Source organism: Macaca mulatta, chromosome 5, assembly GCF_049350105.2.
Source record: "Macaca mulatta isolate MMU2019108-1 chromosome 5, T2T-MMU8v2.0, whole genome shotgun sequence".
NCBI lineage: Eukaryota > Metazoa > Chordata > Mammalia > Primates > Cercopithecidae > Macaca > Macaca mulatta.
Genome location: NC_133410.1, coordinates 9,216,484 through 9,242,963, shown reverse-complemented (window position 1 = coordinate 9,242,963; position 26,480 = coordinate 9,216,484). Strand labels below are relative to the sequence as shown.

Below are 26,480 nucleotides of genomic sequence, written 5' to 3'. Positions count from 1 at the left end.
TTCAGCCAACTCAGCCCCAGGAGTTTGTGCAGCACACATCCCAGAACAGATCAGCAGACACTACTACTCTAGCCAGCCCAGAAGGCTTCCTCTCCCAACATTTGCCTCCTGCTGTGAGATCATAAAAACAATGCTGTGGGGGCCAAGTAGGAAGCCTCTGCCAGCTAGGAATTTCAGCTGGGAACGGGGTTCTCCCCACCAAGACCTCAAGGGGAGGGAGATGAGGTACCAGCCCTCCAACACAAGCAGGGAAGTTCCGCTCAGGGGAGTGCACGTGAGGAAGTACACTGCACGTTTCAGGGTAGCCACGCAGACCCAGCGCCAAGACAGAAGCTAGGACAGGTAGGAACTGCCTTTAGTAACCCAGGCTAGCTTTTACTTCCTGCTGAGAACAGGATTAAGAGGGCAAAGTAAGGTCAACACAGCTCCCCCGCCAGAAGGGTGAGTGGACAGTCCACCCCCACCGCGGAAGAGGTGAGTATACTTATTCCTTCACCCTAACATCCCTGAGTAATTTCCCCTTAACAGAAACACAGCAGCTTTTCCTAGGGCCAAGTACACACCACCCAGACTCTGGCACCAGATTTCCAAAACACATCCAGAAACAGCTTGTCCTATTGGTCAATCAGGAAGAAGCTTAATCAATTCTCAAAAGCCAGCACACAGTTGTGCTGAGAAGTGTCAGCATTAAAAGAATGCCAGAAACAGCTAGGCTTTCTAAAAATGAACCGTGATTACCAAGTTTGGCGGAGATTTGATCTTCACACGAAGTTAGAGAGCTATGATTCAATAAAGAATTATGAGAAAAATCTAGTAAGAAGACTTCCTGAAGTTAAGGGTTCAAGTTCTTAAATGCTCTTGACTTGCGGTTTTAAATGCAACAATTCAGTCATCTTTTCCATGTAGGATCTACGGTTTTACAGGAGTGAAGCACTTAGCCACACACTGGCCGGTTTCCTCATCTCTACACTAGAATCACAGTGGTTAAGAAGATAAAATTCAAACTGCCCAGCACAGTCACTCATTCAACCCAAGTACTTACAATTAGCCTGAGAAGCATGAGAAATTATGCCCACAGTTCTCCGGAGAAGTCCCTGGATCTGCCGACTTGAGTGTGGCAGTCACCATGGCAGAACAGAAGTCATCCCTCTTGGACTCTGGGCCGACTAGTTTTCCTGCAGATTCACTAGCAGTGACCCCCTGGATCCCTGCTGCTCCATCCGCATAGCCCACATTAACACAGCTGCCAGCTGGATGTCCTGGGAGAACACGCATTCCCCAAGCTCTGCCAGTCTGTGGGACTGGATGACACATGAGCCAAACCTTTAAGCAAAGTCTCTGGTGACCTATCCCTGCCAAGACATCTCAAAAGGCTTCCAAAGGACACTGTCAGGGAGCTGTAACGCCTCATCTAGTCTTGAAGGCCCCAATTGCATCCCCCTGCAACCCTGTGGGCTATGCTTTGACGGCCAGCCCTCTCCAGTAAGTCCCCTGATAGCCCCTGGCACTGAGTGGTTCACTGGGTGTGATGGTCCCGAGTGTCAACTTGACTGGATTGAAGGATACAAAGTATTGATCCCGGGTGTGTCTGAGGGTGTTGCCAAAAGAACATTTGAGTCAGTGGGCTGGGGAAGAAGATCCACCCTTCACATCTGGTGGGCACAATCGAATCAGCTGCCAGTTAATATAAAAAGGAGGCAGAAAAACGTGAAAAGGAGACTGGCCTAGCCTCCCCAGCTACATTTTTGTACTGTGTTAGATGCTTCCCGCCCTCAAACATTGGACTCTAAGTTCAGTTTCCGCCAAGATTTCAAAGCCATCGGACTTGGCTCTCCTTGGCTCCTCAGCTTGCAAACAGCCTATTGTAGGACCTTGTGATCATGTAAAAGTTAGTACTATAACTATTGTATATTCTGTCCCTCTAGAAGACCCTAGTAACTGACCTTGCACACACCTTGTACCTGCAGAGCAGTGGTCTGTTCCACCTGTGGTCTGCACACTTCCACTGCCATGGGTTTTTTTTTTTTTGCATCCCTTCAACACAAGATGGAGCTCCAAAATGCCACTTCTACCAAGTCCTTTCAGGTCATAAGGAGTAAGGAGGCGCCCCTCTTGCATCTGAGCTTACCCACATTCTCTAGTTGGCTCAAGATTACCACCTTTTCATCTCCCTACAAGTAGGGCCTCACTTAGCGATTTGAGGTCTTATGCTAGGCCATATGATTCTCTACACAGCAGAATAGTTGTGAGCACGGACTCGGGCACCTGGTATTCCTGGGTCCTAGTCCACCTTGGCCTTTCAGCTGAGACATCTTGGGTAGTTGTGTACTGTAATACCTACAACATAGTAAGAATTTAATAGACACATGTTGATTTGTCCCACACCTGGAGAACATTGTTTGCAAAGTACCTTGATCTGTTTCCAAGTCTCAAAAGCCAGTCCTGCCAATTGTTTTTATAAGTGAGGTAGACTCCGGTGTTGAGCAAAGCTAGAGCTATACGATACCTTGGTGTCTTGGTAGACTGATAGGTGCAAGACTTACCCATATTTATACCCTGTGTGCATCTGGGTAAAGAGCTTCCCATCGGGAAGACTAGATTAAAAGCTTGTTCCAGATCAGCTCAAAAAGGACAGAATGACAAGGCCAAGTCTACTTAAATTTCAAAGACTATGTGCAGAAGTGACTTCAAGTAGCAGCTCATTACCAAGAGTCGCTACCTTAAGTGTTTTATCTGGTATCCTGTCAAACCAGTTTTGATCGTGTTAGTGATTGTTAGAATGGAAATGTGTATCTTCAAGGCCAAGATACCCCCCCTTAAGCCTAGACCTAATTTACCAACACTGAAGTTTATATACTATCTTAGCCCTGTTAGTTCAGCCAATTCCCTTTAACGCAAAGCATAACTTAGCTCATTATCATCCTTAACAAGCCAGAGGGAATTGGTTTGCTACCTAGTCAGATACAGCACTATGGGAATTAACTTTGGGACTAATGCCTCAACATTAAATTGAGGACCTCAGTTTTCATTCATGTGGAATTAAAGATAGCAAGTTGTACATCCTATATCCAGATGTTTGTGCTGAGTAGGTAAAAAGCAGGAGACACGGGACATGGTTCCAAGGAGACAATCAGGGCCCACCTTGTGACAACTTAAGTGGTCTAGCTGCTGAGACTCGTTAGGATAACAGATCCCAGTGTAGTAACACCCGGATCGTGCCATCACCTTGATATCTTGCAGCTAACAGCAAGATGACCATGAACCCATACATCCTCAGTACTTGTGAGACTACAGAGGAACTTGAAATGCAATGGATCTGTTTAGGAAAGCCTTGACTGCAGAACTTTCTCAAATAATGGGCCAATTTGCACATAAGTTGAGAGCATCACTGTTTAACATGCAAAGTGTCTGGGAAAGTTACAACTTAAGTACTACCTGAAGCTACACCCAGATGTTTCACAGTGGGATAGGGTTTCCAGGAGTACGAGGTTGTTGATACAGAAGGATCAATTCTCATGGTACATGCAAAGCAGTCAGATCCCTTGCTACTTTGGTGGCTTCGTTTATTAAGTGACTGGCATCACCCACCACAACCCTGTCCAAACTCCTGTCCAAACCATAGGTTCATCCCTGGGCTCCTTTCCTCTGACATCCAGGGCAGTGCTGTGTCCCTTGCCTGCACGTCTCAGGCTTGCTACCCTCCATAGGCCACCACTCACACTGGCCCAACTCCAGTGTCCCAGCTGCTCCATTTAACCCCACCCTCCACACAGTGAGGTCAAAGTAGTGACCCCAACAAGTCAATCTGATCCACATCATGCTTGCACTCCTTTGCCAAGCACATCCCATACTCTATACTCCTTCATATCCTTTACACGTATCAACTTTAGACTCCTACACGAGTCTCCCTGGTCTTCTCAAAACAGGAGGGTCAACGTGTTCCCAGTTTCCACAGTGCCTCCAGCCACCTGGCATGTACACGACATTCGAGCACTTCCAATACAACCAGCCTTAACAGCCCGTGCTTTTCCTTGTAACATACCGATTTTACAGAGGGGAATAGGTTACTAGTACCAAGCTCCAGAATACTGCATTCATGTCTGACCCTTTGGGGTTTGATAGACGCTCGGTAGACACGTGAGGTCTATACATGACTTCAGATGTTCACACACAATCCCACAGGTTGTGATACTCCAACATGATCAATGTGTCCTGCTATGTTGGCTTCACAATTCCTCCATTGTCAAGGGTGATACTCAGACCATTTGCCTGGAGGCCTCCTTTCGATGCTGGGTAGTGATGTGGAGTGGGAGAACATTTGGGAGGGCTGAAATAAGCTTTGTGAACCAAAAATAGAGTGGCTGACAGCATCAGCTATGACCGAGCACTTGCAGTTTCCAAGTTTCAGATGTTATGAGGAACACTGAACATTAATTTCACTATGCTCAGCATTGGAAGACCATTCCTACACAATTTAGGGAACAATGACACCACTTTCCTATACCACCTAAAATGGGATTGAGAATCGTTTATGTAACATCCAGTGTGCCAGGTAAGCACTAGGTATGTGGCTGACCTGCCAACACTATAACTGCCTCGGTCATCTCATCTGCAGGGCCAGGTCTTTCAGGGTCCACCCTCCCTGTCCCATGTGTCTAGAAGCCTCCATGGTGGCCACAACTGCAGCATCTTTCCCAATAGGACAACTACCAATTTAACAGCTGTGCCCAAATGTACCTCGAAAAGTGAACACAGATTAAAATCCTTTCACAGGGTCCATGCCAGCTGCCAGATATTCCAGAATGTGCTACTTGGTCTATCAGCTTCATCCGAGTCTGAGCTCACTCGTCCAACTTCCCCCCCCTTTGATGTCTTCCCCTCTTGAGGAGCCTCACTTTACACATGAGCCTGAGTTGCCTTTGCACGGGAGGCCTTTACTATCCAATCCCAGCAATGCCATCGGGAATGACTGGAGCCCACCCAGACAGGAACAAAGGGGGCCCGGGTCCTCGTCTAGACCCTAGGCCCAAGCCAGGGACATTGAGACAGCACACTCCTGATTGGTTTGTGGCTACCGCCATCCCTCGTCATGCCTAGAAGCAGAAGTACTTTTATGGCCACAGCAGCTGAGCTAAGGAACTGGTCCCAGAGTCCCCAAAGGCGGGGGAAGATGTCGAGCAACTCCTGAAATGCTCCAGTGGTTAAGGCAGCCATGTGTTTTAAGGCCGCTGCATTAGAGCATTTTAGGATGAAAGCCAGAACCGGGGGCAGGGAAGAGTTTTTCCAGTCACTTCCTTGGCGATTCCTTTGCCTGGCAGATGTAGCGCAGGCACCTGGCCTGTTGATCCAGGTTGTGCCCTAGTCCATAGTTTTTCCAAGGGCTAGTGCCCCAGAATGGGTGGCAACACTTTACAGTGTGACCATCACTGCCACTGTCAAGGTGGGTCACCGCAACGACTGCCTCTACCTTCTCCCTAAGGCACTGAGGCTGCTTGTTGGGGCTTTAGGAGTGGGAGGATGGAGAGGCAAAGTCCCTGCCTTCACTGTAGGGGCCGAGTTTCATTATCTCGAAGTCCTCTATTTTCTCAGTGCGTGACCTTGTTAAGGAACAGGGTGGCTGCTGATGCAATCAGTTAAGATGAAGTAAAACTCGAACAGAGTGGGCCGCCCCTACTCCGATAGGACCAGTGTCCTTTATAAACAGCAAAGTGGAGACAGGCACACAGGAAGAAGGCATGTGAGGATGAAAGCAGGGATGGGATGGTGGTCCCACAGGCCAAGGAGCAGAGATGCCAGCAGAGTACCAGAAGCTGGAGGGCCTGAAACATTCTCCCTCACAGCCTGGGAAGGAGCCAACCCCACCCACCTCGATCTCGGATTTCCTGGCTTCTAGAACAAAATTTGTTTGAACCACCAAGTTCATAGCACTTTCGTTATGCCAGCCCTAGCAGAGCAGTACAGCTTCCCAGCCACAAGCAGACCTGGACGACCACACAGATCCCCACTGCTGGGATGGGCAACGTCTACCCAGAACCACCACCCACTTGGAAGCAGATCAGAGCACCTGTTCGCCACAGGCAGGCAGAGCCTGAGTCCAAAGGAGGAAAGAGCTGAACAACGAATGTCCAGTTCCCTAAGCCCATCTGTAGTCGGATCCCCCCCTCCCTACAGGGAGGCACGAGAATGGAGAGGCAGGGCATCTAGCTGGGTCAGTCTCTCTCCATGGCAACAAGTGCAAGAGCCCTCTCCACTAACAATGTATGTCCCACCCTGTGTTTTGCATAGGAGTTGACCCTTTGTCCACGTGTTGGGGTAAGCAGATTATAAAGGCAGCTAATAGAAAAGTGTTTGGAAACGGCCAGAGGCCACCACTGCCAAGGGACCAGGGGCAGCACTGGGAGGTGCTGGCAGGAGCTGGGATGATTCTGTGGCTGCGTCAGGGCTCAAAGACCCTCAAGCACTCCCTGGAAAGAGGGCTGGGATCCAGTTGTGCGTAAGTCTTGAACACTAACACGGTGTGGAGATCTAGAGTTTCTTTGCCCACGGAGCGGAGGAAGGACCCAAGCGCTAGGGGCTCTGCACAAGGAGACTTCACTGCAGAAAGCAGAGCCTCATTGACAAGAAGCTCCATGTTAGCAACAGGCACTGGCACAACCCTCAGTCCAGACCCCCATGGCACCACAGGATGCCCCGTGATCACGTAGCCAAGCCCCTGCACCATGAGCACACCCAAGCCAGACACCAGTGCTCAACAGCCAAGCACGTATAGCTCTGACCACACAACTGGAGGCCAGCAAAGACCCAGGCACTGTGGCCCGAGTCATAGGGAAAAGGCAGAAACACTAGGAGTCTAAGTAGCTGCCCCAAAGAGAAAGCTTTCAACTGGAGAGCAACTGATGCTGTCCTTGAACTTGGCCGAGAGCATGCCACTGGATACTGCCTTCACTGGAAAAGTTGGTTATTTACGGGCACAATTAAAACTTACATATCTGATCTATATCCCGTTTCAGCCCTTTCGCATGTGAGGGACAGCTTAGACTCTGAAAAAACCTAATCCGTTTAGCTCCTCGTTGCATCACTTGCTTTTCAACTCACCGAAGTTCCAACACAAGTTCCCTTCCCTGATGTAAGATGAAGGCCAAGGGCCCACAAACCCAGTGCCTGGCTCACAGGAAGTGCTCGCAAGTATGAGGGTAAGGAAACTGTTCCAAGGAAGGGTCTCGGGAAAAGACAGGCTGGAGCTCCCGACACCAGGCCTCAACAGCACCACACCAAGTCTCAAGCAGCAGGGAGACAGAAGCGACTGTGTTCTATCACTCACGGGAGTTCAAGAGGAAAGAATGGGACAGAGGAATTGTGTAACTGGCCCAGAGTCCCTTGCAGCTACAAGAGCTTCAAAGTAGTACAGGACATGGCCTTAAGGCCTCCAAGTCTCAAGGCTGAACCCCACACAGCCAGTTACCCCCTCACCGGGATCTTGATCACACAAGGTTTCACTGCCTGAAGGTATGGTTAAAGAAATGAGGGTGACTCAACTAGGATATATATTCCCTGTACTATGTTACTCAAGTTATGCTGCTTATTAGGTGTTTAGAAGTACATCTTCAGTAACCTCAAACAAGTTATGGCCAAGGCTTCCACGACTTGCAGGGATTTAAAGCTGCTGCCGCAGCTTACAGCTGTTAGGTATTTGGCTTATTTGCAAAACCCGCTTTCCAATGGGCTGCTCAACTGGAAACAAAGGTATTTACAGATAGGCCCCAAGAAGGGATCCAAGTAACGAATTCACTCAGGGTTGGAGATAATTCTGTCAAGGCACGAAATGAGTTAACAGGTTAACACTTTTGCATAAGGTTTATGCCGGCAGGTTAAGGGCTTTGTTATCAGTCCTCTGACAAAGATCTAGCACTTCTGGCAAGGTAGCCCAATTTCCAGTTCAACTCTGGAGGGACAGCCCAGGCCCCAACCCCAGATTTCCAGGTCAAAGGTGGGTACACCAGTAGCTTCTTTCGCCCTGCATTTCACCAACCTCCCTAGTCTCAGCTAGTAACAGACTATGGACTCTTGATCCAAGCAGTGATTTGAGAATTAAGATCTGAAAGCCTGACTGCGTAGCCAAAAGCGTTACAACATTAACTCAGGCAGTGGGCAGCCACTTCCCACCATGTTTCAGACCCTCTAGAGGCCTCACTGGCAACCATTCCACTCCCTGTGCAGATGGGAGGTGGAGGCGGCAAGACTGGCTTAAGGTGGTAGAGAAGGGTGATTTACTCCAGGGACACTCTGGAGATGAAGCTTTGAGTATGACTTGAGCTTACTTATAAAGAAGGAGGGACAGGCCTAGGAAAGGGACTGAAATTCCTAGAGGGGCAGGCTGCAAGAAGGCAGGGTCAGAGACAGGCTCCCCCTGCCCCCATACCCAACAGTCCTTAGTAGGGTGGGAGTTCAGTCCACAGGGTGAGCTAGAGAAGCAGCACTACCCTTGCACAGGGCCCTTCCTAGGGGGTTGATACAGTTGAAGAAACAGGAAAGAGAAAACCCCCTTTTCCTCCGAGCCTGGACAAAACATGAGGATTGAAAGTGAGGAAGTAGCCTGACAGGCTTTGTAGGAAAGTTCAGAGCTGTCCTGTGGCTTTGTTCCTCCCTGAAGCTTCCAAGAGCCTCACACATCTCTAATGTATTTGCAGTTTACTGCTCTAGAAGCCAGGACTCAGGTAGAGCATGCTCAGAACAAGGTGCATTCCAGGAAGCCACATGCCCCCAGTGTTTGTCTTACATAAAAGCCTTCAGGAACCAACTCGAAACTTGTTTTCCCTCCGAGGGGAAGCTGTCAAACAGCTCCTTAGCACCTGAGACCAATTAGTGGTTTGCCTGAATTACCCAATTCAGTTGGAGCTAGTTTACCCCAAAGGTAGTCGAAAAGTTCAAGTATCGTAGCTGCTGCTCTAAGTTTCAAGAGCATATTGTTGCCACTTTAGAATTAAGTACAATTTCAGGTGATGCTTATGTTGCTCACTCAACGAAAGGGAGAAAGAATTGCCACTGTCTAAAAAGCACGCCGTTCATAGATCAGGCACACCTGCGTTGTTTCAAATTGTCTGGGTGGGCCCTGCACCAAGTGCTTGAGAAACAGGGTCCCTGCTGTCATCTTGGCAGAAAGGGGAGAGTCGAGACACTGATGAACCCTGTAGTCAAATAAACCAGTAACAAACCAAGTATAAGCTTGAGGGTGGACTGGCCTTAAACTGAAGGATCAGTGAAGACCCAGAGACAGGTACCAGAATGACCCAGGGAGACTGGCTCCTTGAGCCAGGCAGGGCCTCGGCACACCAGTCTCAGAAGCCCAGGGGGGATTGTTCAGTCTCTATCTTGAGATCCAGGCTACCAAGGCTCAGCAGGCTTTTAAGGTTACCCTAGCTGCAGTGAGGGGCTCCAAGCAGATGCCGATAAACTGGTCAGGAAGTGGTTAGGATAACCCAGGTGAAGGAGAGCACTGAGCAGCGCTATACTAGAGAAAGATTCCATAGATGCAGAGGTTTCTAAAGCAACTAGATTTGGTGAAGGCTTTAACATAAGTCGGGGGGTGGGTGAGATTTTTGGTCAGGGCACCTGGAGATCCAAGGACACTGGTCACTGTCAGAAGGTGCACCTAAGTCAGCAGAGGAGAGGAAGGCAAAGAGGTCTTATTCTGGCTGTGGTGTGGTGTGAGTAGGTGCCTTTCAGACCTTCCTATGGAGCTTCCCAGGAGACAGCTAGTCCCACAGAAGTAGCTGGGTCTCCAGAAATGTGAACCACTGGCGTATGCAGACCTCTCAGGATCCCCCATCCTATTAGGGGATTAATGTCAGATATCCGAGAGCAACTCAAGCATATCCTGGCAGTAACCCTTACGCTAGACACCTGACAGCAGCTTAGCCCACACCCTGGGAATGCAGGCACACCTGATCTAGATCAACTGCTTTATGAAGAGCACTTCTGTCCAGCCGACTGCTCTGGACCACCCTGTATGGAAGTCCCCTCCATACACCGTATGTGTTTGTTGGCTCTGGGTCTCTTCAGCCTCTGGAACATGGTGCCATCCCTATTGAATTCAGTTGGGGTACAGCACAACAGGGAACACTAAACAAAAGCGTAAGTGGGGACTAGGGGAGCCCAAGGAATATGGCTAGACCCACAGGAAACATGGTTCAAGTGTTAGAGCTCCTACACAGCTGACCAAACTGAACTCGTCCCACAAGGAAAAGCCTGGAACATACCCCCCCCGTGTTCCCCATTTCCTTTCAAACTCTTCAGATTTCTTGCCACGTTCATAGACTCCAATGACGAAGAGCAAACAGCTCCCCCACCCCCCACTCAAACCTCTACAGCTCCAACACCTAACTTCCTTTCAAGCTAAAAAATAAGCTGTAGAGCCCAGCAGCTGGTGGCTTGGGAATGTTTTACTCAAGTTCGACTCATTTTCAGCGTGAACGCCGGCAAGGCTTTATGCACAGGTGTGAAGGTTACCAGCTTGCAAGAGCTTGAAATTGGTCCTCAGTGTTCCTAACAGCCTTGTTACAAGAATGCACTAGCGGTGACTGCAGTTGTATCACTTGTTCTAAGAGTCTCATTAAGGTGGTTTGGTAAGTTCTAAGTTATCGGAGCAGATACAGTCCCGGCTTGTAGGCCGCTACGTCTTGCTCTAGGAATCTTTTGTACAAAGACAACATTCTCCACGGCCCCTCAAGTTCGCAAAGCTACCTTCATATCCGCTACTTCCTGATTTACTTCCTGATTAACGGTTGTGGGTGGGGAGTAGGGTCATCTCTTGGAGCATCTCCCAGGTGTCAGTTATTGAGACAATCAGTAACAGGAACGGGGAAGGAGCAGCAGTGTTTGCAAAGGATTGAAGCTGCGATTTAGAATAAGCCAGGTGACACTTATCGAGTGACATTTAAGCAATACTCTCGAAGTACATAGTCACCCAAGTAGATCTCCGGGAAGATAGTTTCAGGAAAACAGCCTCCGAGGCCAGTATCCAAGGCAAAGATACAGATTGGGGGGCAGGGGGAGTAGGGACTCTTAAGTGACCCGGAGACTATCACCCAGAGCCTAATGGGCCGTTTATCAAGACTAACTTCTACTTCACGAAACTTGGAGCCCCTACAGACAAGCTGAGGAAGATTTTTCTACTTTGAAAGGATCACTCGGCTACCTGGAGAACGGGTGTGAGACGAGGAGACAGGCAACATGACCACTAACCCAGATAAGCCACAAGAAATATTCTACAGAAGTAGGTCGCAACAGACCTGGATACAACCCTAAGCAGAACATACCTTCCAGAGTAGAGGAAAGCAGGAACCGCACAGCGTGGGTTTCGCAACATTTAGCTACCCCCAAAGTGCTTTGCTTTCTCCTGCTTTTACAACCCTCCTAGCCCCCACAGCCCCGACGGAAAACTTATACCCACCCTACTGAAAAGTGAGACTTGAAGCTTGGACGCTTCACAGCCTCTGCTCTCCCCCAGCAACTGAGCCACTACCCCGATTTTACAAGTGGGGCTTATTGTTTTGCTTTCTTAGGAAATAACCCTTAACTTCCTTAAAAGTGGCAGCTTCCCCGCCTCCTCCCCAACGCCTTTGGCTTTTAAAAGTTTAACTTTTAGAGAGAAACAGCACGAGTTCAGGCCTAACAAAGAGCAACCCCTACGTTCTTGTTGCCAACAACTTCTTCAAGGAAGGGCACTCAACCGTGCTTTTAAGAAAAAAAAAAAAAAAAAAAAAAGCATCCCTCTCCTGCTTACAAAACACGAGCAGTAGGAGGGCTGGCGGCTCGTGAACGCCCGGAGCCAGTCAGGAGAGCCCGGGGAGCACCCGCCAAGCAGTCACAGGTACGGAAAAGGTTTTCCAGGACCCCACCGAAGCCCACCCGTGCTTTCAGCGTCTATAAGACTCCGCAAAGAAGTTTCCTGCAACCCAGCCTCTCCCGCATACCCCAAGCAGCTTAACACGTACTCTCCCCATCCCCGAGAGCGTTCTGACGCTGCCGGCCGCCTGCGCCGCCTTTTCAAGGGTCCGCGGGCGTGTTGTACGTCACTTCCGGGGCGGGGCAGGCGGGGCGGGGGCGGGGCCGGGGGGGAGGGGAGCGCCAGATCCGCGCAGGCTCGCCGGCAATGCAGCCGCCGAGCTGAGTGCTTGACTATATATGGTCAAAGCTGGGGGCGAGCCGCGCGCGGGGCCGCGCTTCCGGGTTCGGGGCGTCCGCAGCGGCAGCGCGCAGGGCAGGCGCGAGCTGGCCTCGGAGCCCCGGCTTCGGACCGCCCCCTGCACGCCCGGCACGCCCGGTGCCGCCTTCCGGCTCCAGTCCCCGGGCTCGGCCTCGGCGAGGTGTAATTCGCAGCGCGGGCCGGCCCCGGAGGCTCTCGGCGAGCGCGGCGCGGTAACAAGTGGGCGAGGATGCCGTACGAGATCAGTAAGTGCCGCGGCGCGGGGCCCCCGAGCGGCCGGGTGCTGCCCCGGCCCCGGCCCCAGAGCCCTCGGCGCGGTGCTGTGGAGAGGGGGGTTCTCGGCGCGGGGGAGGGGTGCGGGCGCCGGCCGGAGGCGTGGCGGAGCCGCTGTCTGGGGTGCGGGGCGGGACCCCCGCCGAAGGGGGGGCGCCCCCAAGTTGGCGCCGTGGGCCGAGCCGAAGGAGCCCCGCTGCTCCCGAAGGGCCTGGCCCTGGGCGCGGACCAGGAAGTCGTGCGGTCCCCGGAGCTCGTGGAAAGTGGAGGCCGCCCTCCCGGCGCAGTCAACAGGTGACCGGCTGAGACCGGTCCGGGTCCCCTTCTTCTCCCTTCTGTCCCCGCCGTCCCCGCCCTGCTCTGACGTGCCCCGCCGCATTTGTGTCTCTACAGAGAAGGTGTTCGCCAGCCTCCCCCAGGTGGAGAGGGGCGTCTCCAAGATCATCGGCGGCGACCCTAAGGGCAACAATTTTCTGTACACCAATGGAAAGTGCGTCATCCTAAGGAACATCGACGTGAGTACCCCCTCCCCCGGGCGCGGTTCTGCTCCGGAGCCACCTTGGGATGGGGGAATTCACCTTCCCCTTCACCCCTCACCTCCTGCCCATTGGCCGGGGAGGGTGAAGGCGCCACGCCCCCTCTATCGGTAGCCACACCTAGGAGCCCCGGAAGCCGGCTTCAGATTCACCCAGGTCCCTTTCTCCTCTTTCTTGATGAGGAAACTGAAGCTTAGTTTGTTTCTGTATATGGTCATAGCACCCTGAAAGCGCCGGATCGCCTCTGATCTCGGAAGCTAAGCGGGGTCAGGCCTGGTTACTACGTGGATGGGAGATTAGATTAGTTCGTTCCTTAAAAGCAAGGGCTCCGGATTTGAGAGATCAGACTGACCCAGTCGGCCGCTGCATGACCTTGAGAAGATTGGCGATTTGGGCCTCTCTGAGCCCAAGTTTCCTCATCTGTAAAACATGATGAGATGATGACCACTTCCACTTCCCTTGCTGGCTGGGCGGATGGAATGAATGAGCTGATGGCGTCCCTCAAGCCCAGCGGTGCCTGGTGCACGTTGAGCCCTTGCTGGATGGCACTCAGCTAACTCTGTTAATACCCTGGTCTTCCAGTGTGGCAGAGCCCGGACAAACACCCACGTCTCTGGGCCAGCCTGATCTGCCACCATGGATCTAAGCCCTAAAGCAAACAGGAAGTGGTGTGTTCCCATGAATCATGCTCTGCAGGCCTCCAGTACCCAGGCTGAAAAGGCTTCTAGAGCCAGCTCCTTGGGAAATCCTTGCAAGTTCATGTTATCCCTCTGTAATTGTTGGGGTGACCCAGTCTGTCAGCCTCCGTCCCTTCCTGGATTACACACTTAAATTTTGCTTCTCCCTTCCTCAGCCTGAGTGATGGAATTGTAGGAGGGAGTTGGAGGTGCCCACCCGGCCATTGGGTGATTTCTCCCGTGCTGTGCTTAGTGGAGCGGCTGGCACAAAGGTGTATGAATTGATTGATTCTATAGGCCATAGGCATACAAGGGTTGTCAACTTAAAGTCAGCCTGATTTCCCTTGGTAGGTTGGGACTGTTGGTCAGACACACTTGTCCTCCAGGAGGCCAGCAACTGACTGAGGGAAGGAAGGGGTCTTTGGGCCTCAGTTTCCTTTGCTGTGAAAGGATAAGCCTCTTGGTCTGAAGAGCTGCTGGCACTCCCCCCATCCGTCTCCTTAAGCCACTGCTGTTCCTCTGCTGGAAGACAGAGCTCTACCTGCCCAGGATTGCTGGGCACCTCAGATGAGGGGGTGGGTGGGTGTGAGTGTGCTTTGAAGGTGCTAACAACTTGCTAGTCAGATTCCTAGAAGGCCGAAACGGCCTTGCTTAGAACCGGAGAAACGTCACCAGGGATCTAATGGTAATGTCTGGAAGTCTCCAAAGTCAGGTCCCGAAGTTTTTGAGAAAATAAAAATTGAGACACCCCTAAAGAGATATTCAGTAGTTTGGCAATTAAAATCCACTAACACATCCTCAGATACAGAGCAGTGGGATATTTGGTCTTGCCCCTAGCCAGGCCTTCCCTGTCATTGCAGTCCACTTTCACTTCCAGGGAGGGGCCTCACATAAAGTACCTGCTGTGCATCTGGCCCTATGGTGGCTTCTTAAACTGCAGCATCTCTTTCCACTCCACATGGGCCTGTTCCTCTAAAGAGGAGTCAGACTTAGCAAGGTGAGGCAGGCCGGTAACTGGAGCTGCTTCTAATGGAGAGGTCGTACAGGGACAGGCACCCTTTTGCAGAAAGCATTTCCCGGCTTGTGAAACCCATTCTGCCTGTTTCTGAGATCTGTATTCTTATTTCTTCCCCATGGTTTGCCATTTTCTCCTCAAGGGTTACCCTCTTTCCCTTCTCATCTATTTTTAAGTTTTTGCGATGCCAGGTCAGCACGAGATGCTACTAATATAGTCCTCCCTGGGCTGGATGTAGATCAGGCACTGAGGCTCTTGTTAGTTGGATGGGTAGACTGGGTACTCAAAGGTGGGTAAGATTTTTTTTTTTGTAGGGCAAAGTACTCTTGGAAAAAAAAGTGACATGAATTGGCATGACCATTCAGGAAGAAAGATGGTCTGGTTGGAATGCAGGCTTAGGGAGGAAAGAGGGAAGAAATGGAGATTAGGACCAGATCATGGAAGATGTAACAGATGTCTCATTGACATCTCAGACTCAACATACATACCCCAAGCCAAATTGGGGTTTCTCATGTGCTCTTCCTGTAAAAGGGAACACCATTCCTCCAGCTGTTCAGGTCCCAGACCTCGGACTCCTTTTTCACTCGCTGCTTCGCTTCTGTGCCACATTTAATTTTAACAAATCCTTCTGACTCCACATTCAAATGTCTTCAGAATCTAACAGATTCCCCATACTTCCTCTGCCTCCATCCCCAACTAAGCTGTCTTCCCCCACCTGAATTATTGCCCCCACAAACTCCTCAAAACCAAACAGGCTTCCCTGCTTTGACCCTTACTGCTCTGGGGTCTGTTTACAACACTGCTGCTGGAGTGGCTGAAACACAAGACAGGCCTCTAGTGGCGTCCCACCTCGGTGAAAGCCAGAGTCCTTACCAAGGCCTGGGCTCCAGCATTCTTGCCTCCTTGCTGCTTCTGGAGCATGCCACACATCTGTCTTGGGACCTGCTGGTTATTGCCTTTGCCTGGACATTCTTTCAGATAGCTGCGAGGTGTGCTCCTTGTCTTCTCTTTGGTTTCTTTGTATTTTTTAATTGGAGGTGGAGGCTCACTCCGTCACCCAGGCTGGAATGCAGTGGTGTGATCTTGGCTCACTGCAACCTCCACCTGCCGGGTTCAGGCGAATCTCCTGCCTCAGCCACCCGAGTAGGGGGGACTACAGGTACGTGCCAATACACCCGGCTAATTTTTGTATTTTTTAGTAGGTAACGGGGTTTCACTGTGTTGGCCAGGCTGATCTTGAACTCCCAACCTCAAGGGATCCGCTCGCCCACCTTGGCCTCCGAAAGTACTGGGGTATAGGTGCGAGCCACCACACTGGGCCTTTTCCCTTGGTTTCTACTTAGATGTCATCACCTTAATAGAGGGGCATCCCCGGAACAGAATTTTCCCTTCTCGGCCTTCTCTCTCGTTGCTGACAATAAGTAGGAAGCAAGCTAACAAGCAGCAGGCTACTGCTCCTTACAAGTGCATAGGTATTTGCCTGTCCCGCTAACGGCGGCAGCTCCAGGCGAGCAGAGCTTTCCCCTGTTTCAGTCACTGCCATGTCCTCGCCTAAAAGAGTGTCTGGCACACAGTAGGTGCTCAATGAGTTACTCATTGATTAAAAAGCCTGGAAAACCGGGCTGTGTCGTGAAGATAATAGGCAGCCACTCAAATGTTACTGCGAGAGAATAAGGAAAGCTCAGCTCAGTGTAGATTGCCAGACCTAAATTTTGTGGGATCTGCCTTTCAAACCTAAGAGGCAAGCACCCTTGCCAACTTTGCACTTGGAGCCCCCTCTGTCATTTGTTAACTTAAAAGCTGTGTTGTGAACCCAGCATAATGGCACTTCTTAAACTTGTAGAAAAAGGGTGTTTCTTGTCTATTTCTTTCAACACGTGCCATTGCCTCACCTGGAGAGGCAACTCTTCTTTGTAGAGTGAAAAGACTACAATGGCCATCTAGAAAGTAATATTCCAGAAGGAGAGAGCTCTGAGAAGGGGATTCCAGTGAACCATGTGTACGCGGTGTTTGAGGGACGGTAGTACCCCACGGAGAAGGGATGGGTAGTCTGTGCTTCGGGGGTCTAAGGAAGGCTTCCTTCAGGTGCTGGTACCTCCTCGGTCTGGGGTGGTTCCTTGTAAGTTTCCTTAACCTACCTGCATCACCCCTGCCTCTTATGACCTCTGTGCAAAGACTGGAAAGGGTCACCGCTAGTGGCTGTGAACGAACCTGTTGGTGATTCTAAACAAGGCACAGGACCATCCTACACTAAAGAATTACCCAGCCTAAAATGCCAGTAGTGCCAGTAGTCCCTGTTTAGAAAGAAAAAAACAAACAAAAAACCAGCTTTTGCCTCACAACAGAGCCTTTCTTGTGTTGTGCCAGCCAGCCAGCAGATTTGCTATGCAGGCAAGTTTGGGGCCTGCTTTTTAAAGTATCCAGTTCCTAGATACCAGAACTAAAATACACATTTGGAAAAGTGATGTTTATAAAATTGAGTTTCCGGGAGTGCAAGGTTTGTAGCAATTTAACACTGCTGGGAACCCAGGTGCAGTGTCAGTGGACTTTTCTCCTTGAACAGGGGGCAGGCCAAGTGGTGGGGGGGTACTGGGCTCACTCTTGGTTTCCCTTGGTGCGATCTGCCGCCATTCACATGCAGAGGACGCCCCTGTGTTTCCTGCAGATTGGGGGTAATGGCAGCACAACAGATAGCTTGAGGACTGACCTAGCTGCTTCTCTGGAATTGCACGCCTGCTGAGTCCCTGCGTGTATCCAGATGGCCATTGGCCTGTGGGGGTGCAGAATGGAGGCCCTACCCGCATGGAGCTCACTGTCCTGGGTGGGAGTGAAATAAACTCTAGGTGGCAGAAGGAAGTGGTGCGTTGGATTATCACCTGGGCGCAAACAAGCTGGCAGCAGCGCCTGCCAGGTGCAGAGCCAGGAACCTCTAGGCCTTCAGTCTGACCACCTGATGGCCGGGGAAGCAGAGGGCAGTGGGGGAGCCTTCATCTCAGCAGAATCTGAGTGGCTGCAGATGCCAGTCAGAACACTGGGCTCCTGCGCCTGGGACCACATCCGGGAGGCCCGAAGGGCCCGGTGCTTGTGGGCTGTGACTGTGGCACTGAGCGTGAGGGGAGTGGACAGGACCCAGGCTGGGAGGTCCTGGTGTGCCGTGGTGGCAGGTGGCTCACGCAGCCCTACCATAGCCCAGCCCTGCTCTGAAGGCCACTGGAGCCATTCAGACGTCTCACAGACAAGTCATCGGATCAAGCCTACCGTAAGGAGAAGTTCTGTATCTTAAGATCTGAGGCCAATTAGGAAGCTGCTCAAAGATGAAGAAGGCGTCAGCGCGGTGGTGCAGCCATCTCTGGCTCACATGTTTCCCGCACATATTTACTAAGCCCTTGTCTTGGCAATCCTTACCCTAAGCCACAGAGCACCAGGATTAAAATCAGTGATTTTCAGGGAGGGGCGGTTTTCCCCCACCTCATTCCCCTGAGGGATATCTGGCAATGTTTGTAGACATTTTTGTGCCATTGGTATCTGACGTCAGGGATGTGGCCAGACATTCTCCAAGGTACATGGCCATCCTTCCGCAAATAACTGTCCATCCCCAAATGCCAGTGGTACCAAGTTTGAAAACTCTGGTAAAGAACCTTCGAAGGCGCCAGGTTAAGTGCTTCAAAAGAACAATGCCCTGGGTGCTCTGGGAGTGTGAGGAAGGAGCCAGCTGTGCCACAGAGTAGCGGGGACAGCTGCTGGAGAAGTGGCGCATTTGAGTTGGGTCTTGAAGGATGAATAAGAGTTCTCCAGGAGGAGCGTTGAGACACATGGCATGCCACAGAGTAGCGGGTACAGCTGCTGGAGAAGTGGCACATTTGAGTTGGGTATTGAAGGATGAATAAGAGTTCTCCAGGAGGAGTGTTGAGACACATGGCAGAAGTGGGGCGAGACCAGGCAGGAAACAGCATGTGCACCTGGGTCCTTCAGCCCTACTGTGGCCTCCTGTGGGTTGCTTTTGGTACATGTCTTGCCCTATTGGAGGTAAGGGGAAGGATACCGAAGCCATCTTTGAGGTAAGAGAAAAGGTTTAGCCTCATGCTTAAGACTAGTGGAGAGATGGCCTTGCCCAAGAGTGGTTGGAGATGGTTCTTTGGAGCGTGACCTCCACCTTCTGCATGGCCCTTGTTAGGAACAGCTGTGGACACAGGCAAGGGCCCTCTGCATCTCTTCACCATCTCAGTGATGGGCGGGCACTCCCTGCCCTGGCGATGTGCCTGCTTCTTAGACCTGTGGGTCCTCAGCTTTGGTCACCTTGCTAGTCACTTCTACATATGGGTCCTGCCTGCTCTCCAGGGTCTTACCCAGAGAAAGGCCAGCAGCCCACCCCTACCCTACCCCTGCCCCACTGTCCAATCCAGTGCATACCCCTGAGCACCTCTCTGTTCTTTGCTGAGTATATTTCGTGCTGGTCTGTGGCTGACACTTGGTATGCTTGCCACTTCTGTTTCCACGCCTGCGAGAGTGGGGGAGGAATGTTACCATGGGATCAGTGTAAGCTTTAACTGAGCTAATTCATAAAGCGTCTTCAGAAGGTTGTCTGGGCCCTGGCGGGGACCTCTGCTTTTGTCTTCGTGACTGCCCTGCTGGGTGGATGCCCTCATCTCTCCTTTGAGAGGTGAGGATGCTGAACCTCTGGAAGGTACTGGGATTTGAACCCTGGCAGCCACCCCCAGGTCTACTTTTTCGACTCATCAGTTAAGGCCCTCGTGGGCCCTGGGTGGGGAGGAGTAGTCCAGGGGAAGACTGAAAAGGGAGGTGGCGGTGACCTGCTCACACGTAGTCCAGTGAGGGCTGCTGCTGTGCAGGGCCACCCAGTGAGGTCCCCCAGGCCTGTTCAAAGCATCTGAGGCTGAGCTGGGAGGCAGGAAGGGAAAGTCGTTCAGGACATGGCGACCTGTGAGTGACCACACCCCTGTCCACAGCCAGCTCAAGGAGCTGCCTGTGCACTGTTCGGAAGCACACAGCTGGTTGGCCAGTGCAGACTTTATTCTCTGCGTTCAAGAATCACACTAACATTGGGACCAACCGTAAGAAACAGAACAAAACCACAGGGAGGAGTAAAGGCCACCATAGATGGTCCCTGATTTGCAGTGGCATGACCTGGGATGGCATGAAGGTGGCAAGCATTCGGTACCTCCCTTGACTCACCGTGGTGTTAGTTACGTGCTCATAACCCATGATGAGTCAGGAGCAACTGGCCCTGAGTTCAGGTCTGGCGCTGCCACTTACCAGCTGGGTGGCCTGGGGCACATCGCTAAGTGTCTGCCTTAGTTCCTTTGTCATGTGGGATTATGAGGTTACCTTCCTTACAGCAGGTGTTGTGAGGTTTCAAAGAGAATGCACTAAGGGCCCACCCAGGGCCTGAGAGTGGATAGTAAGTGGCCGGTGGGGATTTGTTTCTTCATAAACAGCTACCAGGCTGCAGCCAAGTTCTGGTCTTTGTGGGTATTTGGCAGCTGCAGTGGTGAGTCAGGTGTGAACCCTCCGCACTGTGGTGCAGAAGGTAGGTGGGGCACAGGTGATGTGTGCTCCAAGGTGGCAAGTAGTGCGGGCAGTGGGGTGGGAGTCAGGGAAGATGGGGTTCAGAGTGGGAGAGATCATTTCTAGCTTGGAGCATCAGGGAAGGCTTCTTGGAGGAGATGGCCTTTGTCTGGGCCTTAGAGGATAATTAGGAGAAGGCATTGTGTCGCAGAAGTTTACGTTCCTGCTTTGGAGCTGAGGTTTTTTGCTGTCATTCAGCCTTGCCCTTAGTTGTAGTCACCAGTGAACAGAAGGGCCCTGGCCAGTTGTGTTTATGCGGGTCAGTTACAGCAGTGACGGCTTTCAGCCTCTGTTGCTTGCAGGAGCTTGGAGTATTTACAAAGCCAATGCCCTGACTGGAAACTCAGGCTCACTCGGCCTGGGTGTACCATGGAGGATGCCTGAGACTTTCTCTGGGGTTCCCGGGGACAGTCGGCAGCGAAAGGAGAGCACAGGAGGCCCCTTCGTCAACATTGACTGCTGAAATGTTTTTTGCTTGGGCAGGTATGTCCAACCTTCTAGCATGTTCCATCAGGTTCACTGTGGGCCAGGAGCGGAGATACCAGTGCCAAGCCTTGAGACCCAAGCCCCAGGACCCAGGGTCATCACAGCCTACCTATAAATTGGAGTAGTGACCTCTGATCCCTCCGTCACCACCTGAGACTGGGAGGACATAGGAAAGTAAGAGAGCTTTGGGGGGCTCGCTAATTGTAAGTGATGCTGCCTGGGCATAGCAGAGTGAAGTAAATGTTGCTTCTGTGCGCTTGTTTGCATGACCTGTGTATTAGAGTGAGTCTCAAAGGCGGGACAGAAATTGGACAGGTGCTGGGGGGAGTTTGTTTAGGTTTTCCATTCAACAGGATTCTCAGAAAAAGACCAGCTATTCCTGGGCAGGACGCCTCAGTGCACAGGTGGGAGGCAGGGGCTGGTGGGTGGGACCTGAGCATGGTGTGACAAAGTAGAATGGCCTTCCGGGGTCAAGTCCAAAGCTTCTGCTTCAAAAGGGCACCACTGGGCCTTGAACCAGGCCCTGTGTTGGCAGGGCTGGGTGCTGTCACGTGCCGAAGTCCGTAGGTCCTGGGTCTGCATCACGTATGTGACTCCTTGATTGCTGGCTGGTGTCCTTCATGTTCTCAGAGGCCCCCTGGCCTCCTCCAGGGGTGGTGGCAGAATTCTGGGGCTTGTCTCCAGGTCTCGTCCCAGCCCCAGCTCTGGCCCTCACAGGCCCTGACCCCCAGGTGTGGAGGTCACTGGGGAAGGGGTCTGGGGCCAGCACGGTAGAGGGGATGCACCTGTTCTGTCCTCAAGGGTGGGGGTGAGGGGCCGTGGGTTGGGGTAGTCGGCCCAAGGAGTGACTGGCAACATCAAGGCAGCAGCAGGGCAGCGATGAGTAGGCTGAAGCCTGGAGGGAGCTCAGGAAGGGTGGGTTGCAAGCCTGATTACCTCAGGGCCGGGATTTGAAGACTCCTGGCTTGGTGGAGGGTGGAGATGAATTCCAGAGCAGTTATCGCTCTTCCCAGGAGGAACAGGAAGACTGCACTGACAATGGTGGAGGTGAAAGAGAAGGTGGGCTGGGAGTTGGCAAGGAAAGCTGGGCAGGCCTGGGGTGAGGACTGAACGGCAGCCTCCCACTGCCAGAGCTGGCCCAGCCTGCAGCAGCACGAGAAGAAAGCCTGGGAGGAGGGGTGTCCCTGAGTGGGCAACTCCAAGGCTCCTCATGGCGGTCTCCCCCAGCCCCCTAGGGAGACGGAGAGACAGCACTTTTGCCCCACAGCAGCACTGGGGCTCCTGGAATTGGCTTCCTGCCCTCCCTGTTCGTTTTCCCTATTTCAGAGTTTTTCCCCAAATAAGCTTCTCAACCCCCAATCTCATTCTTCTTCCCCAAGATGGCAGGAGAGGGAGGAGGCTGGGGAGAGAGGGGGACTCTGAGGGTATCAAGGTGCCATCTCGACCCAGCTGGTGGGGACAGAGCCTCACAGGCCGAGTGACATGTGGGGGTGGGAGGTATCTTTCTGGCTGTAGTAAGCAGCCTCCTGCTGCGAGCTGAGGAGCTGGGGAGGAGGCTGCTCTGACTCAGATGTAAGTCATTATCTGCAGTTTGGAGTATCTCAGCCCCCACCGCTGACCCAGTTGTATTTAGAATACAAACGAGAGTGAGTGATTCATCAGCTGGCAGTATTCTGGTGCCCTTTGGGGTTTTTACACACAGCCCTGACCATTTAGGGGAAGGAATTTTTAGGGGCAGAACTTCCTCCCATGCCCCTGCCTAGTCATCTTCCATCTCTGGATGCCCTCCCCTGCCGAAGGCGCGTGGGAGCCCCACCCTTTCTACGGCAGTGTGGCCTGGGGAGGAGGTTGCCCAGGCTGGGAGAGCCCATGAGGCCATCTGTCTGGGGGGGATGGGCAGGTGCCCCTGTATGTGAGCGTGAGACCTCCCCCACCCCCAGTCAGCTGTGAGTGGACACCGAACAGGGTCTTGGAGGGCTGCCTGTTAACTGGATAATTTTCTTGCCAGGTGTTTTGGGTAGGGATTTGTCAATGTCAGAACATGAAGGACTAATTGGAGTGGGAGAGGGTTGGATTGGGCAGACATTTAATAGATAGCCAGTATCTTAGTTTTATTGAGGTGTAATTTAGATACAGTAGAATTTGTCAGTATTCAGTGTGTGGCTTGGATCTTGGCAGATACCTATATAGTCCCATAACCACCACCCCAGACATGACAAAACGTTCCAGGCACTCCGGAAGGTGCCCCCCCGACCCCTTCCACCCTGGCCCCCAGCAGCTGCTTATCTGCTTTCTGTCGTTGGGGTTGCCTTTTCTGAAATCCTCTTTCATATGAAGTGAGAGGCAACATGTAGTCTTTTCTGTCTGGCTTTTTCACTTCGCATAGTGTGTTGGAGATTGATAGCTGGTGTTGAGTGCATTTGTACTTTGTTCCTTTTTATCACTAAGCAGTGCAGTCTGTTGCATGTTTCTCTGTTCACCTGTTGATGGATATTTGGGTGTTTCCAGTTTTTGGCCGTTGCAAAGAAAGCTTCTGTGAGCATTGCTCACATGTGTTTTGGTGGACACGTGCTTGCATTTCTCCAGGGCAGATACCTAGGAGTGGGGTTGCTGGTGTTTGGTGTGAGTAGTGTCTGTTTAGGTTTATAAATAACCTGCCCAACTCTTTTCCTACTGTACCGTTTTGCATGTCCACCAGCGGTGTGAACATTCCAGTGTCCCCACCCCTCTACCCTTGCCAGCTCTTGGTGATGTCAGTCTTTTCTTTTTATTGATTCTAGTGAGTATGGAGTGGGGAGTGGTATTCCGTTGTAGTTTTGTCTTGGGTTTCCCAAGACTAATGACACTGAGTGCTTTTTCATGTGCTTACTTGTCGTTCATAATATCTTCTTTGGATAGAGACCTTGATACATTCTAATTTCACTGGCAAATGATTATCCCAAAATGGATTAATTTATGATAAGTGTCTATTACATCACATAATGCTGTGTTAAGTCTTAGGGATGAAAGAGAAGATCTGTGTAAACTTCTTTTTTTCTCCCCAAAACCACTTATTGAGATGGCTAGTGAGATAAAGGTCATGTGAAGCAGGTCACAGCAGAGTTGGAGGAGATGGACAGGAATGCTAGGGACTATGATGTGTGTTGTGCCATCCCTGGGGACGTGTGAAATGATCTGGAAGCGCAGAAGAGTGTTATGGGTAGCTTGGGCCGTACTCGGAGGCTTCATGGAGGAGGGAACACTTCCGTTAGGCCTGATGGGTGAGTGGGTGTCCGCAGGCAAGGAGAGGTGCTGGCTGAAGGCACAGACTGCACAGAGATGTGGCGTTAAACAGGATGGCAGAAGGTGGGCGGAAATCGGGGTGTATACTTCTGTGGTCTCAGTCTCGTGAGATGGGGGCAGTGTGGGATCTTGTGACCTGGAGGCCCCTCAGGGCTTGGAGGAGGGGTCTAAGGGAGATGAGGGGTGGGGTGGCACCAGGTGGGGTCATGCTAGGGGTGCCCGGGCAGCCTCACAGGAATCTGATGTGTCCTAAGCCTCAAGCCAGCAGGAAGCTGCCTCTTTCAAAGAGTACTTGGTTTGTGAAAAGCTGACAGCAGGTATCAGAGATTAGATGGCCACGTCTTTATTCCCTCCTGAAAGAAAGCTACACTGTGGAGACAGATTGAGAGCAGCCCAGTGTGTGTGTGTGTTTCTGTTTCACTGAGGCCTCGCGTGTGTGTGCATGCGGGGAGGGAGGCGCAGGGATCTACTTTTAGCACATTACATGTTAGAACCTCATTGCTGAAGACGCTTCTAGGCTCAAATGTTGGCCCCATTTTTGCCACAAAGTCCACCCAGCCTTTGATCTGTGCTGTGAAAGGGAGTGGGGAATCGACTTTCCTTTCCAAACCCAGGTTTTTGATAGGGAGGGCTCCCACAGCTTGTCCTGCCCCGCTCCTGTGCAGCACAGCCAGGTGCCGTGTTTGGCGTCCAGCATTGACTGGCAGCCGGGAGAGTTGGTCCTGAACAGGGAAGAGAACAGAGCACTGGAATGAATGCAGCTTCCCACAAATGGGAGGGAGTAGAACCAGTGCTTCTTGCTCTAATCCAACTTTTGGTTTGTGTATGTGATTCACTGATACACTTGTTCTGTATTATGGAAAGTACAGAAAAGGAAAGAAATCACCTTGTACAATTACAGACTAAAGAAAATAAATTAAAGTAACATAAAATTCTATCACCCAGAAATAGGTGGGCACGCATTAGGTATGTAGGCAAGTGATACGCTTCTGCGATTTCCTTCATGAAGGTTTTAGCTTCAGTGTTTCTTTGTACACCCCTTTCACCCCAAATCTGTTGATGTGGAGAACTGGAAGCTTGACTGCTTCTCCTTCCTTCTGTTCATTTCGGGGTCTCCTCCTGCAGAACCCAGCCCTTGCTGACATCTACACGGAGCACGCCCATCAGGTGGTGGTGGCCAAGTATGCGCCCAGCGGATTCTACATTGCCTCTGGAGGTACTGTACGGGGGCAAGGCTCGTGGACACTTACGGAGGCCTGGGTGGCGCTCAGGGCCCAGGGCGAAGCTGGGCTTCTGGCCTTGGGAGAGTGGGAGGAGGGAGGTGGGGGGTGGGGGAGCAGGCTGGGGGTAGTGGGTTAGTTGAGGGGAGCCAGTGTAATTAGTTTCAGCTGAGGTTGACAAGGAATGTGTAAGCCAGGCTTGTCCAACCGGCGGCCCACGAGCTGCATGTGGTCCAGGACGGCTTTGAATGCAGCCCAACACAAATTCGTAAACTTTTTAAAACATGAGGTGTTTTTGCTTTGCTTTGCTCTTTTCTCTTTTCAAGCTTATCAGCTATCATTAGTATTAGTGTATTGTATCTGTGGCCCAGGGAAGCCAAAAGATTGGACACCCCTGGTATAAGCTACCAAAATGCCCCTTTTCAAAACTGGCCTTAGTTCTAGAACAGAAAGTACACTTTCTAGTTTGTAGTGTTCCAGTTAGTTCCAGCTTGGAGGTCAGCAGAAATGCCACCATGAGATTGGCCAGGGACCTTTTGCAGGAAGCCGTGGCATGGTATGTTGGAGCCCGTGTGGGCCGTGTGTGTGTGTGTGTGTGTGTGTGTGTGTGTGTGTGTGAGAGAGAGAGAGAGAGAGAGAATTGATGTTTTGTTTTGTGTCATCCTTACCCGCTGCTCCTTTCCCGGTGCTAGCACAATGCTGGCCTCCAGGCCAGTGCTCACGTTTTATTTGTGGACTGGGCCTTTGCTCTCTGCAGCCTGGGCTTTTGTGTGGCTCAGTGGGAGGCTAGGCAGAGGTGGGGGGTGGAGAGATCTTTCCTCTTGAAGGATGTTTTTTTATTCACTTAGTTCTTTGACATAGAGCTTTTCCTGTATACAGATGGGAATAAGAGGCACAGGAGTAAGAGTGGTACCCCTTCTAGCGTGGTGGCCCACTCATTCATTCACTCACTCATTCATCCATAAGCTCAACAGATAACTACTACCTGCCTTGCCTAGCCATCTGCAGCCCAGGGAGGCCAAGTGAGTAAGCTGATGTGGGGCTCTCTGGAGAGTGACGACTATGACCGGTTTGCTGAGAGAGCTAAGCAGCCAGTAGGGGAGGGCAGGATTCACGATACCGTGGCCCTCTGCCTGTACCACCCTGCGTGTGCACAGCAGCCTGTCCTGAAGGGTGTGTGGGAGATGGTGGGCCTTGGGG

At 51.7% G+C, this 26,480-nt stretch overlaps 1 protein-coding gene and 1 long non-coding RNA gene across 2 annotated transcripts in view; one reads left to right on the top strand and one right to left on the bottom strand.

The window, feature by feature from the left end:
• The window catches only part of LOC144341123 (uncharacterized), a 272,284-nt gene extending 260,190 nt beyond the window's left edge, over positions 1-12,094 (bottom strand). The window contains exon 1 of the long non-coding RNA XR_013417768.1: positions 11,994-12,094. This is a non-coding gene — a long non-coding RNA (uncharacterized LOC144341123). The remainder of the gene's footprint in view (positions 1-11,993) is intronic.
• Positions 12,095-12,228: 134 nt separating this feature from the next.
• The window catches only part of WDR1 (WD repeat domain 1), a 43,953-nt gene continuing 29,701 nt past the window's right edge, over positions 12,229-26,480 (top strand). Inside the window, exons 1-3 of the mRNA XM_078003163.1 lie at positions 12,229-12,450; positions 12,872-12,993; positions 25,186-25,276. Coding sequence (XP_077859289.1) covers positions 12,435-12,450; positions 12,872-12,993; positions 25,186-25,276 — 229 coding nt within the window. The 5' untranslated portion in view covers positions 12,229-12,434. The remainder of the gene's footprint in view (positions 12,451-12,871; positions 12,994-25,185; positions 25,277-26,480) is intronic.